At 40.4% G+C, this 14971-nt stretch overlaps 1 protein-coding gene across 1 annotated transcript in view; it reads left to right on the top strand.

Moving 5' to 3' along the window:
- Window positions 1–13157, top strand: part of ehmt1b (euchromatic histone-lysine N-methyltransferase 1b) — a 33793-nt gene extending 20636 nt beyond the window's left edge. The window contains exons 9-26 of the mRNA XM_083930003.1: window positions 31–168; window positions 1698–1975; window positions 3882–4114; window positions 4998–5213; window positions 5315–5397; window positions 5525–5631; window positions 5743–5865; window positions 6109–6210; window positions 6786–6890; window positions 6982–7136; window positions 7261–7431; window positions 7842–7986; window positions 8102–8179; window positions 8327–8442; window positions 8594–8680; window positions 10738–10816; window positions 11018–11193; window positions 11814–13157. Of these exons, the coding sequence (XP_083786129.1) occupies window positions 31–168; window positions 1698–1975; window positions 3882–4114; window positions 4998–5213; window positions 5315–5397; window positions 5525–5631; window positions 5743–5865; window positions 6109–6210; window positions 6786–6890; window positions 6982–7136; window positions 7261–7431; window positions 7842–7986; window positions 8102–8179; window positions 8327–8442; window positions 8594–8680; window positions 10738–10816; window positions 11018–11193; window positions 11814–12003 (2582 nt within the window). The 3' untranslated portion in view covers window positions 12004–13157. The remainder of the gene's footprint in view (window positions 1–30; window positions 169–1697; window positions 1976–3881; window positions 4115–4997; window positions 5214–5314; window positions 5398–5524; window positions 5632–5742; window positions 5866–6108; window positions 6211–6785; window positions 6891–6981; window positions 7137–7260; window positions 7432–7841; window positions 7987–8101; window positions 8180–8326; window positions 8443–8593; window positions 8681–10737; window positions 10817–11017; window positions 11194–11813) is intronic.
- Window positions 13158–14971: the final 1814 nt, after the last annotated feature.

Consider the following 14971-nt stretch of genomic DNA (forward strand, 5'->3'; position numbering starts at 1 on the left):
TTGCTCACTGCTTGCTGTTGTTCTGTTCAGAACTGGATGCCGTGGATCAGCCTCAGGCTTCAGCTCAGGCCCAGGCACATGATGGGACAGAGTGCACACAGATTTCCTCACGCGAGTCCTTCAACCTCAACAAGCCCCAAGAGCCGGCGGTTTCCTCACAGAACAAAGGTGATCTTAGAAGAAATAAGGAAACTTGGTCATAATAATCCATTCCACATGTTATGATGTGGGTCCACCACTAACAATAATTCTGTTTTAATACTATAAATATAATGTGGTCATTTGGATATGTTTAGTGGTCTATGTAGAACAAACATACTATTGTGTATTATATCAGCTATCACCCCCAAAGGATGCAGCTAAAATGTTAAGTAAATGTGTCTCATTTGACACACAATCTGGTAATCAATACAAAATGTCTGAATAATGAAATGGGAAGTCAATCGCAACATTTTGTAAAATGGGGGGGGGGGGGTTTGCTCGAACCGATCAGTAGCAAGTTCTGTATCCGTCGGATGTTGTATGACGTTGGATTTGTATGTTTATTTTCAGAGTCGAGAAACATCTGTAAATACACACATCAGTCCAATTTGAATGTTTTCTTTTTTGGCAGTTATATTAAATAACCCTACGTGGTGAAAAGTAAGCCAGCATTGTTGTTAAAGCTTTAAACCCATTCATGGTAGCCCCGGATCGGATTCACAGGCAAGGGCGTAGCAGATGCAGCAGCAGCATTACTGTCTGCACAGTGTTTTTGCTACTGCCATGTGGGGGCGTTAAATTCATATTTCACACATAGTGGCTTTAAGTAGCTGTTATGCAATCAACTGCACAAATTGAGAAATAATTCAAGCACAATATTCCCCTTCTCTCTTCACTGTCAACTGATGAATACAGACAAAAATAAGACTCTTAGTCTTTGTACAACATCATGTTACTGCACCAGTGTCACGCATACACTGGAGATCAAAATTAGAGAAAAAAGTATTAATATTTGATTTATTCTGAAATGGTTTTATGCTTAATGGTTCAGAATTCGACAGAATATCCACTGTGGCTATACCACTCCTGTACTTGCATGTTTTTCTTAAATAACCAAGGCACTTTAACAAAAACCTTTATTTTGTGAAAAAAGCAGTGAGCAAAACTAAAATACATTTTCAGATCCCTCCCAGTCATTGGTGTTACTCTGGCACCTGGTGACAATTGACTTAATTGTTGGACACACCCTATGTATCTGCAGCTCTCCTGGTTACTTTGAAATATGATCAGCTATTCTAATGAGACTGCAACCCTTCAGTACATATACAGTACATACAATACTAACCATCATTATATTATTATTATTATTATTATTATTATCATTATCATCATCATCATACAAACATTGAGAACAAACAAGTTTGACTCTTCTCTTTGGATGAAAAAAATATGGTTTTGTTGAAAAATATGTTTATATTCCTCAAAGAATAATAATAAAAAGGATTAAACATTTGTACAAGAAATCCGGTATAAATGTGAACTATGCCCAACCGGTCACTGGTTACAAAGGGGTGGTATCCACTGAAAAGGTGACATCACGTCATATCCTCCATCTGTATTTGTTTGACTTACATTGAGTCGTTGTGATTTAACTGAAACAATGTGAAATAATATTGAGATAAATGTAGGTAAAGCCAGACTTTGTCTCTTTAAAGGCGCTTCAGGGTCTGTGGTCGAGGAGGCTCAGGAGCTTCCGCTCTGCAGCTGCCGCATGGAGACGCCCAAGAGTCGAGAGATTCTCACCCTGGCAGACAGGAAGTGCATGGCCACAGAGAGTGTTGATGGACAGCTGACCCGCTGCCAGGGGGCCATACTGAAACACGAAATGATGCGCCCCTCCAACTCTGTCCAGCTGCTGGTTCTGTGCGAGGACCACCGCAACGGCATGGTGAAGCACCAGTGCTGCCCCGGCTGTGGCTTCTTCTGCAGGGCTGTGAGTACACTCACTCTCACACAGTTTCAAGCCTTCAGCTGCAATTGGATCATGTTTCATTAGATGTCTACTAAGTGTAGAACTATTTAGGATTAGAAATTATTATTGTTATTATTGATGAAAAGCTTTAGGGGTCAACGGCAATAAATTTATATCATGTAAAATATCCTGTATTCTTCAGCTGTCAGCAAATATACACACGCTACTGAAGTGACCTTGAGCAAACATTGTTATTGTTAAATATATAAATTGCTGCCATTTCCCGATTCATAAGAGGAAAAAAACCCACCCACACTACAGTACTCCAGCAAGAGCCGCTGCACCGCCTTTTGCTGCCAGTTCTATTTACAATCCTTATCTGTAGGCAACGTGACAAGATTTGGGTAGTAGACGTGGTCTGGTTTCCGTGTGTAGTCAGAGTGCTATTGACCAATCACGTTTGAGCAGGCTTTAGTTGCATGCAGGTAAACAGCACCGGCAGTCATGCAATTAAGGAACCCAACGTAGATGTTGCTTTTTGTTATTATTTATCTGCATTCATATGCAGCTATCTGTTCACAGAGAAACCGTCTCTCCACTCCAGCTCTATTCTCTGCTAATCAGCTAATTGGACTGTAAACAGTCACTGCTGCTCAGACTAGGAAGTCTTGGCCCAGATATCCACTGGCTGCACTGAAATATTAGCGGTGCCCCAGAGGCTATTGTCTTCAGAAAGATATTGGATACTGCCCAACACTTCACAGATGTGAAGAAGTCCCCTCATTTCAATACTTATTAGTGCCTCAAACCATGTATGTGAACCAGCATATGGAGATGACAGGGTTCCTACGCAGTATGTAAAACTATGGAGAAGTATGGAATTGAATTTGTGTTTGAAAAATGTTTGTGTTGTTTCCAGACTATTATCTCACTTTCTAAAATAAAATAGATTTATATATACAAATCCAAAGAAGCTCACTAATGCATCATAGCCAACCTGTAGATGATAGGAATCTAATCAAGCTGGCTGTAGAATGGTGTTGGGTTACCATGGTTTCTGCTTTGCAACTGCGATTCTCGTTTATTTATTTTTTTTCATACATGTCGTCTACATATTTTTTATGATTTATTTTTATTTATTTCATTTATGATTTATTTTTATTTATCATTTCATTTTTGATTTATTTTTATTTACTATTTTATTTATGATTCTTTGTATTTATCATTATTTATTTAGGGATGTTTATACCTAAAGCCAATGAAGGAAAGACTTGACAGACATGTTTTCTTTTGTAGTTCCTGGTTAATTGTCCATCCCTACTGTTCCTGCCTGTAGTGTTGCAGGTTCACAGTAATTCATTTTACTCTTTTAGCATTTAGCTTGAATGAAATGCGGTGCGTTGAACATTTCTCAGTTTGGAGTTCATTCATTCATTCATTCTTATATGAGCTAAAATACGTATTTAAAAATGTCTTGTAATTACTTGGACATAAAATGGCATACATAGTCAGAAGTTAACATAAGTCATATAAGGTTGAATTTTAAAACTATTTATTGACATAATAAGCATCTAATAATTGGGATTCAGATGTTAAATATTGACTGAAAAATCCTCGGAGAAGTCTGTAAATTTGAGTCTGAAGAAGTTTGGACTTTTAAAAATGGAAAATGTGTACGAACCCTGAGAAGACCAGGTTTTGGTAAAGAAATACCAAAACAATATACAGTACATTGTTAACACCTTTTTTTCAACTAAACAATAAATGAACAAATTAATTGATAATCCAATCATGAATCCCAGCCAAGCTATTGCAGCACATGTAACGGTGTTTACTAAGGACCGGATTTCTCACAGTAATCTGGTTTCTTGTGTAAAGACGACTGTTGTATTTTACTTACGGAAACTTTTTGCCTTTCATTGTGCAGGGGACCTTCATGGAGTGCCAACCAGACTTCAGCATCTCTCACCGTTTCCATCGTGCTTGTGCCTCAGTGCTGAAAGGTCAAAGCTTCTGCCCCCACTGTGGAGAGGAGGCCAGCAAGGCCAAGGAGGTCACCATCGCCAAGGCCGACACCACCTCCACCGTGCCCCCTCCACTCGCACACGACGTTGCCACGCCCGGGGTCCCCGAGGGCCGGGCAGACACCACCACTGGCAGGTAAGAGGTGTCGGGATATGCGGGAGGTTACTGACGTGACTATAATCTGATATACAGTACACTGGAGATGAAAATTAGAGAACAAAGTATTGATAATTGATTTATTCTGAAATACTGTAATTTCCTATTGTTCACAATTTGATAGCATATCAGATGTGCTGAAGTCATTCAAAGCTGTGCCTCTACACTTCCTATTCATTTTTTAATCCTATAGCCCTAAGAAAACACTGTGGAAATCTTCTCCTCTGACACATGGGTTACTGTTCTCTGACACAGTGGTCACTGTTTTTTTCACAAAATAAAGGTTTTTGTTGAAGTGCTTTGGTTATTTAAAAGACATTCTAGTAGAGCAGTGGTATAGCCACAGCGGATATAGTATCAAATTCTGAACAGTAAAAAATAAATCAAGTTTTAATTAATTTGTTCTCTAATTTTGATCTCCAGTGTAGGCCTAGTGACAAGCCCAAAGTGGTAATGGTGTGACTACACTTCCTTACACGCAACAGCGTTCTCTATGCCCTGGTGACAGACTGACAAGCTGGAGGTTGTAGGGATGGGTTTGGAAGGAGAGATGTTTTTTTTTTTTTTTTTGTGTAGTGTGTAAAACATTCAAAACAATTAACAGAGTGTTCTAAGTAATAAGGATTCAAAGTTTTGGGCTCATCTTTACAACTGAAATTCAATTTTTGACATTATAGCAAGAATAAAGTACCAAAAAGATACAGTTGGGTACCTGTACCAAATTCCAGGTACCGGTATCAGTTCAAGTATAAAGGGTACCCAATCCTAGTGGCAACTTTTTCTTGCAATTTTCTCTACAGAAGATTTTTAGATGAATGACATTGTTTTAAAAAGCATTAAAAAATGTTCCTTTTTTCTCCAGCTCTTCTCGTCTGGCTGTGGGGGCTGAAGTTAGTGGCAGGGCGGATAGCTCGCTGTCCATTCGTTCTGGACACGGACTCGACACCACTGCTATCCCTGGGTCATCCAGGACCACAACATTGCTGGCTGGGACAGGAACAACGGTGCCATCTGCACTCCCTCAAGGACCACCTAGAGAGACTTTAGAGAGCATCCTGGTGGCTCTGGACACAGAGAAGTAAGTCAATCATCTGGATTTATCTCAATAACCAAAAGCCTGGACCTTCGAGAGAAACTGACAACCGTTTACATTTACATTTTTGTGTGTATTTTGATCAGGCCCAAGAAGCTGCGTTTTCACCCCAAACAACTTTACCTCTCAGCCAAACAGGGAGAACTCAAGAAGGTCTTGCTCATGTTGGGTATGTTCACCCCCCTGCTGTTGTTCAAAAAATTGTCTTTTCATCTTATGGTTCTTTGTATGCATTTAACTTTCTATCCAGGTGCTTTTTAATGCAATAGTGTCCTTCTCCATTATTTACATTTCAGTGGACGGCATCGACCCAAACTTTAAGATGGAATCTCAAAACAAGCGCACCCCGCTCCACGCGGCAGCTGAGGGAGGATACAAAGACATCTGCCACATGCTCGTACAGGTAAGACCTTTGTACTGATCCTCTTTCAGTCCTGCCTTGGACTCATGTGGTCACGAATAAAGTTTGTACAGATCCTTAATTTCATGTTTAAAACGACAAATGCTGCATCAGGCCGGAGCAAACGTGGACATGTGTGATGAAGACCAGCGGACGCCACTGATGGAGGCCTGTGAGAACAACTTCATGGAGACGGTCCAGTACCTGCTGAGAGCTGGAGCCAGTGCCGTGCACAGGGTAAACCTGCACCTGGTGTCTTTCTGTATCAGAGGTTCTCATAAGACAGCTACAGCAATAATGAGTAAAATCAGAATGTAATTGTGCCTTTTTAAGTTTTTGGCAGTCATCGTATTGGTGCCCTGTCTGTCTTCTTTTTTCCACATAAAATTGAAAATAAACGTACTTAATGGACATATATTTATCGACGTCGATCATGAGATTTGAGGAACTGTCAATAATTGGATTCTCTGCTGCTCTCAGGATGTTGAAGGGTTCACGTGTCTCCACCTAGCTGCAAAGTCGGGCCATTACAACATTGTTGAGCACCTTCTGTCTACAGGATTTATCAACATCAACTGTCAGGTTTGACATTTTCCTTTCAGTCATTTGGATCCTCTCAGTGATTTCAGGTATACTATAGGGCTTAGTGCATTAGCTTTTGTGTGTGCTTTTGCTTAAGGATGTCATCACGCGTCACCATTTATTAGCATTTGGTGCTGTCCAATCACTTTCTCCTCTGTTTTATCTGATGATACTGGAGGGACGATCTGAAGAGAAATCTCCATCAGGAGGCAGGTTCACATTCAGTCAACATTCAGTTAAATTCAGTTGTTCAGTTTACCACACACTATCAATACTTTGTTCAGAGGAAGGATCTCCAGCTGGATAAAAGGGACAAAAAAATAAAAATTTAATTGGAGTGGCTGATTCGGACGCACTTATGGTTTTTCCAAAGTTGTTTGATTATTTAAATGTATGTGCTCCATATGAATGTAGCCATTAAGGCAGCTCTGATGCAACGACGCAGTCTTTCCTGGAAATAAATGGGTAACCGTGCGGTTTCATATTTAAATATAGCTATCATGAAGGCATGTTTAGGTTGGTGATCAGTGATCAGTGATCGGCTTGCCGTGCTTTAAAGTCTTATTGTCCCTCAGGATGATGGAGGTTGGACAGCCATGATCTGGGCGACAGAATACAAGCATGTGGACCAGGTGAAGCTGCTTCTGCGCAAAGGAGCCGACATCAGCGTCAGGGACAAGGTTGGCTGAGGAGTCTGTCCACTCTGTGTCACATGCTCTCCAGAAGGATCACATATTGTGTCATTTTGGTTTATGCTGTTTTGTTTTCCAGGAAGAGAACATCTGCCTTCACTGGGCAGCGTTCTCAGGCAGTGTGGAAATCGCAGAGCTGCTCTTGAACGCCCGCTGTGATCTTCAAGCTGTCAACATCCACGGAGACTCTCCTCTACACATTGCTGCTCGGGAGAATCGTCTGGAATGTGTCACGTGAGTTACTGCCTTCCAAGAAAGAAAAAACAAACCTTTGGAGAATATCAAGTTGCTTTTTGTTAAAAACAAGGGGATTGAAGTTGTCAGAAGTCAGAAGTGGCTTGTTGTTGATGATCCTCAGGCTTTTCCTGACTCGTGGAGCAGATGTGTTTCTGAAGAACCGCGAGGGAGAAACTCCTCCAGATTGCTGCAGCCACAACTCCAAGGCCTGGGCAGCCCTGCAGGCCAACAGGAGGGAGAGGGACGCCAGAAACACCAGACTCACTCGAGCAGAGGAAAAAATCCTTCAGAGGTTAAAATTATACTATGGAAATAGCAGTGTTTCAAAAAAAAGGGGATCTGCTTTGGGTTGGGCATGTGGCTATGGATACAAGTGGAAGAGGGAATAGTCAGGTCTGTTTCATTTAAATAGCACATTTAAAAACAGCACGTGTTAAGCTGAAGTGCTTCGAGGCAGATGCGTTAGGCATCGAACTTTAGGCCGGGGACAGAGCTAAGAGGGCCAAACATGATTACCTCAGTTTTGTTTTCATGCTTAACTTATACCATCCAGGAAGTCAAGGTTGAGGAATACATCGGGGAGTTAAGACTCATTAGACAATAAAATGCTACAGTTTTGACCCCAGCATTTCTTTCCCACACCCTCAGCATGATATTTTTTTTAATTTGACAGCACCTGACCAGTGTCTATTCTGTTTACAGTGACATAGCTCTTGGCCAGGAGAGAGTTCCCCTTCCCTGTGTCAACTCTGTCGACAGTGAACCTTACCCAGACGACTACAAATACATCCCCGAAAACTGTGTCACCTCCCCCATGAACATTGACAGGAACATAACACACTTACAGGTGAGCTGGAAACCATTTCATCAGGCGTTCGAAAGGAAAGAAAGATATGTTTTTGTCAGTGATTGGCAGTGTGAAGTGACCAAAATGATTTTCTCTCTTTATCCACGGCTAACAGTACTGTGTTTGTAAAGAAGACTGTTCGACAAGTATCTGCATGTGTGGACAACTCAGTCTGCGCTGCTGGTATGACAAGGTAAGAATAGATGTCTAGAGGAATGGATCACTGTCCTCTTTTAACATGATGTATCAGACAGTATGTGTACACCTGAGCATGAACCATACAGTCCTGACGATCATGAAGACATTTAATTTATATATATTTGTTTTTTGTTGTGTTTAGAAAGGTTGTCTTCTACCTGAATTCTGTCGTGAGGAGCCTCCTCTCATCTTTGAGTGTAACCATGCTTGCTCCTGTTGGAGGACCTGCAAGAACCGCGTAGTGCAAAATGGACTCAGGTATTCAATATTCATCTGTGCGTATACGCAAAAGAAAAACTGCCTGCAACTCGGCACTGCTCAAACATCTTGTAGCTGTCTTACAAAATGAAGGCTGTTTAAAGGTAAATATGTGCTTCAGGGAGAAGTATAAAATTGTCTTGTCTTCCAGGACCAGGCTTCAGCTCTTTAGGACCAGTAAGAAGGGCTGGGGTGTCCGTGCAGTACAAGACATACCACAGGGGACCTTTGTGTGCGAGTAAGTTTACAAATACACACAATTTCTATTTGCATTATTTAGGTATATATATATATATATAAATTAAATACTCCTTGAAAAATACCTGCTTTCAGCACGGTCTGGTGTCGACATGTTAACCAAAGATATTTTAAATGTAACATCCCATCGTCTTATTGTTTGTTGTCCCTTGGCGTCTTCACACCAGACTTTCCCTTACCCAGCATTAGATTAACATAATCAAAACATACAAAGTTAATATGAGCAGCTAGTAACATAAACAAAGTGACAATATCCAGTACATTGTTTGCTGTGGGTATAATAGATTTCTGTAAACTTTTTTTGTTCTCAGTTGCATTTATAATAGTGATTTAGATGTGATGATAAAGGCTTTCAGAGTTTGGACATTTTCGGTTAGAAAGTGCCTGAATTTTACTCGTTAAGACCTGCACAAACCCTTGGCCACACCTATGCTGTCTTATTTGTTTAAAGCCCTGACGAAGACCTTACCAATTTAGCCACTATAATAATCTTGATCAAAACAGAACAGGCATGTTGTCTCTTTTTCCACAATTTGAAAAAACTGCCACTCTCACACATGCAGAGTCTGCTTCTCTTGCCAGATGGCTCAGACTGTGAGGCTAACATGCGAGAGAAGGAGTTATGCGTTCAGCTTTTTCACCTTCAGAAGTGCTGTCGATGTCACTGAGGCGTTTGCTGATGTGCCACTCACTATTCCGCTAATGTATTGTAACTATTTTCAACACCTTGTTATTTATTTGTTTATTTTAACCACATTTAGGGTTCTGAGTGCCATTTCAAAAACGTCTTGGCAAACAACCAAAGAACAACAATCTCAGTTTCCTTTGGCAGTTCTTAATCTAAATGATGGTGTACTAAGATGCTCACTGCAAGCTCCACTCAGTAGGCGGTCTATAATTTTGTGTTGGCAACAAAAGTACAGTCACTTTAAGGATAAGTCAAGTTCAAATTAGCCTCAAATAGGGTAACGATCTCTGAAGCATACGATACTACAGGTGATGTTACTCTATATATATTTGTTTTAATTGTCAAGATATCCCATCAAAGGACCAGAACCAGGAGTGGCACCAGACCAACAGTTCCTTCTGAAGATGTCAATCTTTTAAACCAACTAGTAATAAATAGTTCCATTTTACAAAGTCTAAGTAATTACTTAAATGTATTCACTATGTTCATGGCCTCTTAAATGTCTGACATTGACTATAAACTGGTAAACACACATCTTTCACACGGCTTTTTGTAGCTGAATACTTTGCAGACTAGAGTGGCCACTGCCACCAGAGTAATTGCAAGCAATGATCATTTTCACATTTTTAAATTGTGAATTTAATGGTGCACTAACTGCTCTGAGGGTTGGTCTTGATTTACTTTTGAATTGACTGCTTACACTTCACATGATCACAAGTGCAAACTGTTAATGTTCTAACAGACCAAAAAGCACCGCTCGATGTATTGTAATTGTTGTTCAATAATTACTTCAGCATTAAACACGGAATAAGGAGCTAGAATTAGTCATGGTTGATGCACATTTAATAACCCGTCAGTTTAATAACTGGACACTGAAAAAGTACATAATTATGCAGATGACCAGTTCCAGACTCCACCAACTTAATTAAGGCTGGCAACATTTCCAGTGATCCTCGATTAGTAAATGAATGGCTCCATAAACTGAATGCAACAGTAAAATATATTTTAGCAACAGAAGTGAATATCAGACCGTTATTTTGTGATTTTGTTTCAAATATGAGCCATCCACTTCAACTGTTGAATAATGTGTGTGTGTGTGTGGTGTTAATTATTTGATTAAAAAGTAAACTTAAGGGTTATCTTTTTTAAAAAGGTTTGAAAATACATGAAAGCTTTACCAGCATCTATGTTCCCGAATTCTTTGAAGCGCAGTATCTCAGAAGTGCAAGTGCAAGTCTTCCCAAATAAAGCCTTCTAATTCCAGGTTCATGGGATGTTGACATGTAAACAGCGTCAGCATTAAAAGGATTCAGTGATGACTGTTACTGACAGGTCATCTGCTCTTACAGGTACGTAGGTGAGATCATCTCTGAAGCAGAAGCAGACATGAGGCAGAATGACACTTACCTGTTCAGCCTGGATGATAAGGTACAGTACCAGTGTATTATTGAGATGGATGCACGTCTGAATGGAAGAAAGTGATTAAAACCTTCACTCTGATCATTTCCTAGTCACTACTTTAACAGTATGTTGTGCGCTTGATATTAAAATGTTATGTTGAGATTTCTTCCCATGGAGAATTCTTCTTTCAGCTCTTGGTTTGAGTCTTTCATTTATCTCGCCTCCCAGCCACAGGATCTATACTGCATCGATGCCCGTTACTATGGCAACATCAGCCGCTTCCTCAATCACATGTGCGAGCCCAATTTGTTTGCCTGTCGAGTGTTCACGACGCACCAGGACCTTCGTTTCCCGCACATTGCCTTCTTTGCCAGTGAAAACATCAAGGCTGGAGAGGAGCTTGGGTAACACAATTTTTTTTCTTTTTTTACCAATTTAAGGCATTGCGTCTTATAGACACAGATACAGGATTTTTGAGTTGGCGTCACAAGTAAATGTGTGATGCCAGTGATGATGGTAAAATGATATAGTGGCCAAGGCTCTGTCAAGTTTGAGAATTGACACTATTAAAGGTCCCATGTTTTATAAAGTGAGATTTTTCGGTTTTATTTTATTATAAAGCAGGTCGAGTTGTCAGTTAGAAATACTGTGAAAGTATCAAAACACGCAATCCACAGAGAAATGCACACAGCCTGTATTCAGAAACTGTCTTTAAACGAGTCGTCAGGACTTCTGCATGGTTGTGATGTCACAACTATACTACATAAAGGTAGAAAGTGCAGTCATTCAAGTATGGACCCGAACATGAGCATAATGTGGGACCTTTAATACTTATATTAAATAGAAAACATTCATGGCTTAGATTTAGTGGTGTTGAGTAAAGACCCTGATGAACTGTGATTCTGGTCTGAGACAGATTGTGACATGTCTCACTTTAGCGTAAACCTTGTAAGTTTTTTGGAAGGTTTTCATTAAATGACAGTACTGGTCTATATTAACTTACTTTCCCATCCTCCCCTCTCAGGTTTAATTACGGTGACCACTTCTGGGAAGTCAAATGCAAGCTGTTCAGCTGCGAATGTGGCTCTTCCAAGTGCAAGTTCTCCTCTGCGGCCATGGCGTCGCTGCAGGCGGACAGCACACCGGAGGACCAGCAGCAGCCCAGTGCATCACCTGACACCAGCTCTTCCAACAGTCCCTCTAGCCCTTCCTAATCACACTAAGATTCGCTCCATGTACACACGACTGACGGACACACAAGGATGCCACACATGTCTTCATCCTTGAACTTTAGACTTTTATCAGTGAACTTGTACTGTATCTCCACTTCTGATTCAAACCATGGACCATGGACCTTCGTGGGAACCCCTGAAACGTTGTCACACAGATGCACAATCAAATCCTGGAAGAACTTAGTGCTCCTTTATTCCACCTTGTGTGACATGAGCAGCAGAGGGCAGCGACATCACACACAGCAAACATCACAGAGACAAGAGAAACAGTCTCTACAGTTCATATGTAACTTTACTGGGATGGAGAACTGTGCATTTTGTCTCTTTGTTTTTGTCTTTTTGTTTTTTGTAAAGATGATTGGTTGACATTGTTTAATGGCTTTTCTTATCAAGTCATGAGCAAAGAACTTTCGGGGGCGAGTGTATCCTCAGCATACAGCTGAGTTTAACTTGTTTGACCTTTGCGGTCCGTTATCATGAACCATTCCAGCAAAATGACCTGATCAATAATTAACTAGGTTGCCACTTCTTCGTGTCACTTGATCTTTGTTGCAGGGTTTTAAAAGAACATTTGCCACCATAGCTGATTATGTATTGATCAATTAACTGATATAATGGGAAAGACAACAACGTGGAGTGTTTTTGGCTCCTTAAGTGAGTATAAATTGTCAGAGAAAGATGCTGTACCATTCCTCAAGAATGAGGCGTTTCTAGTCTGAGTACAGTGGCCGACCTTTTTTTATTAAGCATGTTTAAGGAGATATTAACGTGTCAGATATTTTGCCACAGTTTTTGAAATTATTAAATTGAAATGGACTTTAAAAAACAAGAAAATGGTGCTGACAAAGGTTTTTTCTTTTGTTTTATTTTTATTACCCAAGTGAACATAGTTTGTAAGATAAGAGAACGTTTTAAGTTTTTTTTATGTTTAATTTGACCTCCCGTTTTCTAATCGTAGTTCCTGTAGGCTATTTTGAATTTTGTTCCATGATTTTGAATTTTGAACAGAAGCCAACCCGTCTTTTTAAATGTTGTTAGTAAAGCAGTGACTGTTGTGCAAAGTCTTGAAAGGTATAAATGAAAAAGAAAAAAAAAAAACGGTTATAAAAATGCACTTCATAACGTTCTGTTACATATTTCTGGACCGTGAACCATCCATCTAATTGGTTGTATCTTTTTCAATAAATTTACTACTAATGCATTTTTTCTCATATGCTCTACTTGTTGCACTTTATCTTACAAAAGGCAGGCCTGTTTGCTAAGAATGTTTTTGCTACATTTTAATGTCACATTGCCTCTTTATCTAGCCGTCATGTTGCAGATTTTCTTCAGGTCCGGGGAGAGATTGCTTTTTAGCTCCTTATGCTGTCAACCACAAACATATTCCTGAAAGATCTTCAAACTGAAGCCTGCAGTCACTTCGACCCTGCGCAAACCGAGCAGCAGCTCACTTTTGACAGGCGGGCCCAGGGCCCAGCGATGAAATATCAGAGCAGCTGTGGCATCAGAGCTGCTGACAACTTCCCACACTTGTGCTTTAATGAGTTTAGATTTTCGAAGGTTCTAGTTTGTGTCGTGATTTTAGAGAGCTGCTGAAGAACACATTTCAAACTGATAGAAGCTGCACCTAAACAGAAAAATCGAAAGTTTTTGTTTGTGATAATGATCCATAGAACCACGCTGCTACCAGGGTTCAAATAGAGTTTTATCAAGCCTGAAAATCTGTCGCACATTAAAGTCTTAAAATCTTAATCTGCAAAGTCCCCAGTAAACACAGCAGTTCAGCTGTTGGAATAATGTACGACAGAGTACAATCTTTTCCTCTGAAGTAGAGGAAGAGAACGTTCCTCAAAAATGGAAAGTACAATACTTTCACATTACAGTACTTAAGAAAATATACTCAGTTCCTACACACCTCTGCAGCTAGACTCAATCAACAAAGAAACTTATAAACACATCAACATGAGTCAGTTATTAGTATTAAGTAGTAACAAATATGGATTTGGATTTTTGGTGGATTTGGCTTCAGTATGCCCGTTGTAGTGTCAATGTGGAGAAAAAAGACCCAGCAGGAAGTGCGTGACGAACATCTGCAGGCCTTTTGGGTCTAATAATCTGGCCGATGATTGCTCCCTTCCTGGTTACCAGGGCGGGCAGCGAAAACAAAGCTGATAATTGAATCAGAGAAATTTGTGCTTGAGCATCGAAGACGGTTGGTCTGATAACAAGCTTCTTAACTGGCAGGACAGGAAGCAGCCTTTCCGCATTCCAAGGTGGGACAAACTTTTTTTTCGTCTGTGGTGCCCCTGCCCTGGGTCCCCTGCCCTAGTGCCTTACGGGGGAGCCTCCTGCAGGCAGACGTACATGAACCGTGTGAGGGTCAAATAGTTGCTTTATTCCACTGTTCAGCTGGATTTATCTCAGTAACCCTGGAGGGCAGCTATGAAGAGAACACTTCCTTACAACTCCAGATGGGCAGAAAGACGGTCTACTGTGGTTTATGGTACGTTCTCTCTGGTTCTTATCACCTTTGTTTGCATTTGTTTATTGTATTAATAACCATTAGGGTTGTAAATCATGAGTCAGGGCCCCTGGGCTAAATACTATCCTATGAAGTGCTTCCCAAGCTGAGGCTCAAATGAAGTCTCAAGAGTCACACATTATTGGCTGAGCAGAGCCTTTTATTTGACAGGCCTGAGGAACGTATTTAGGGCAAGTAGAAGTAAAAATTAACTTCGATTAGCGAGAGAGATTATGGCAAAACTGAAACGGTCTACAGCGGTTAAAGCTTTGCACCTCTCTTTATTTGACATGGATAGGTTACTCTGGTAGAAATGACTCTTTTACAGCAGCAACGTTTGACTTATGACAGCGAAAACACAGGTGTTACTAATAATACTAAGGAGGGCTCCGTTCTATTCCAGTGTCCCAGTAAGTCATGACAGTGTAA

The sequence above is a fragment of the Echiichthys vipera genome (genome assembly GCF_963691815.1).
Source record: "Echiichthys vipera genome assembly, chromosome: 16".
In the NCBI taxonomy this organism is placed as follows: Eukaryota; Metazoa; Chordata; class Actinopteri; order Perciformes; family Trachinidae; genus Echiichthys; species Echiichthys vipera.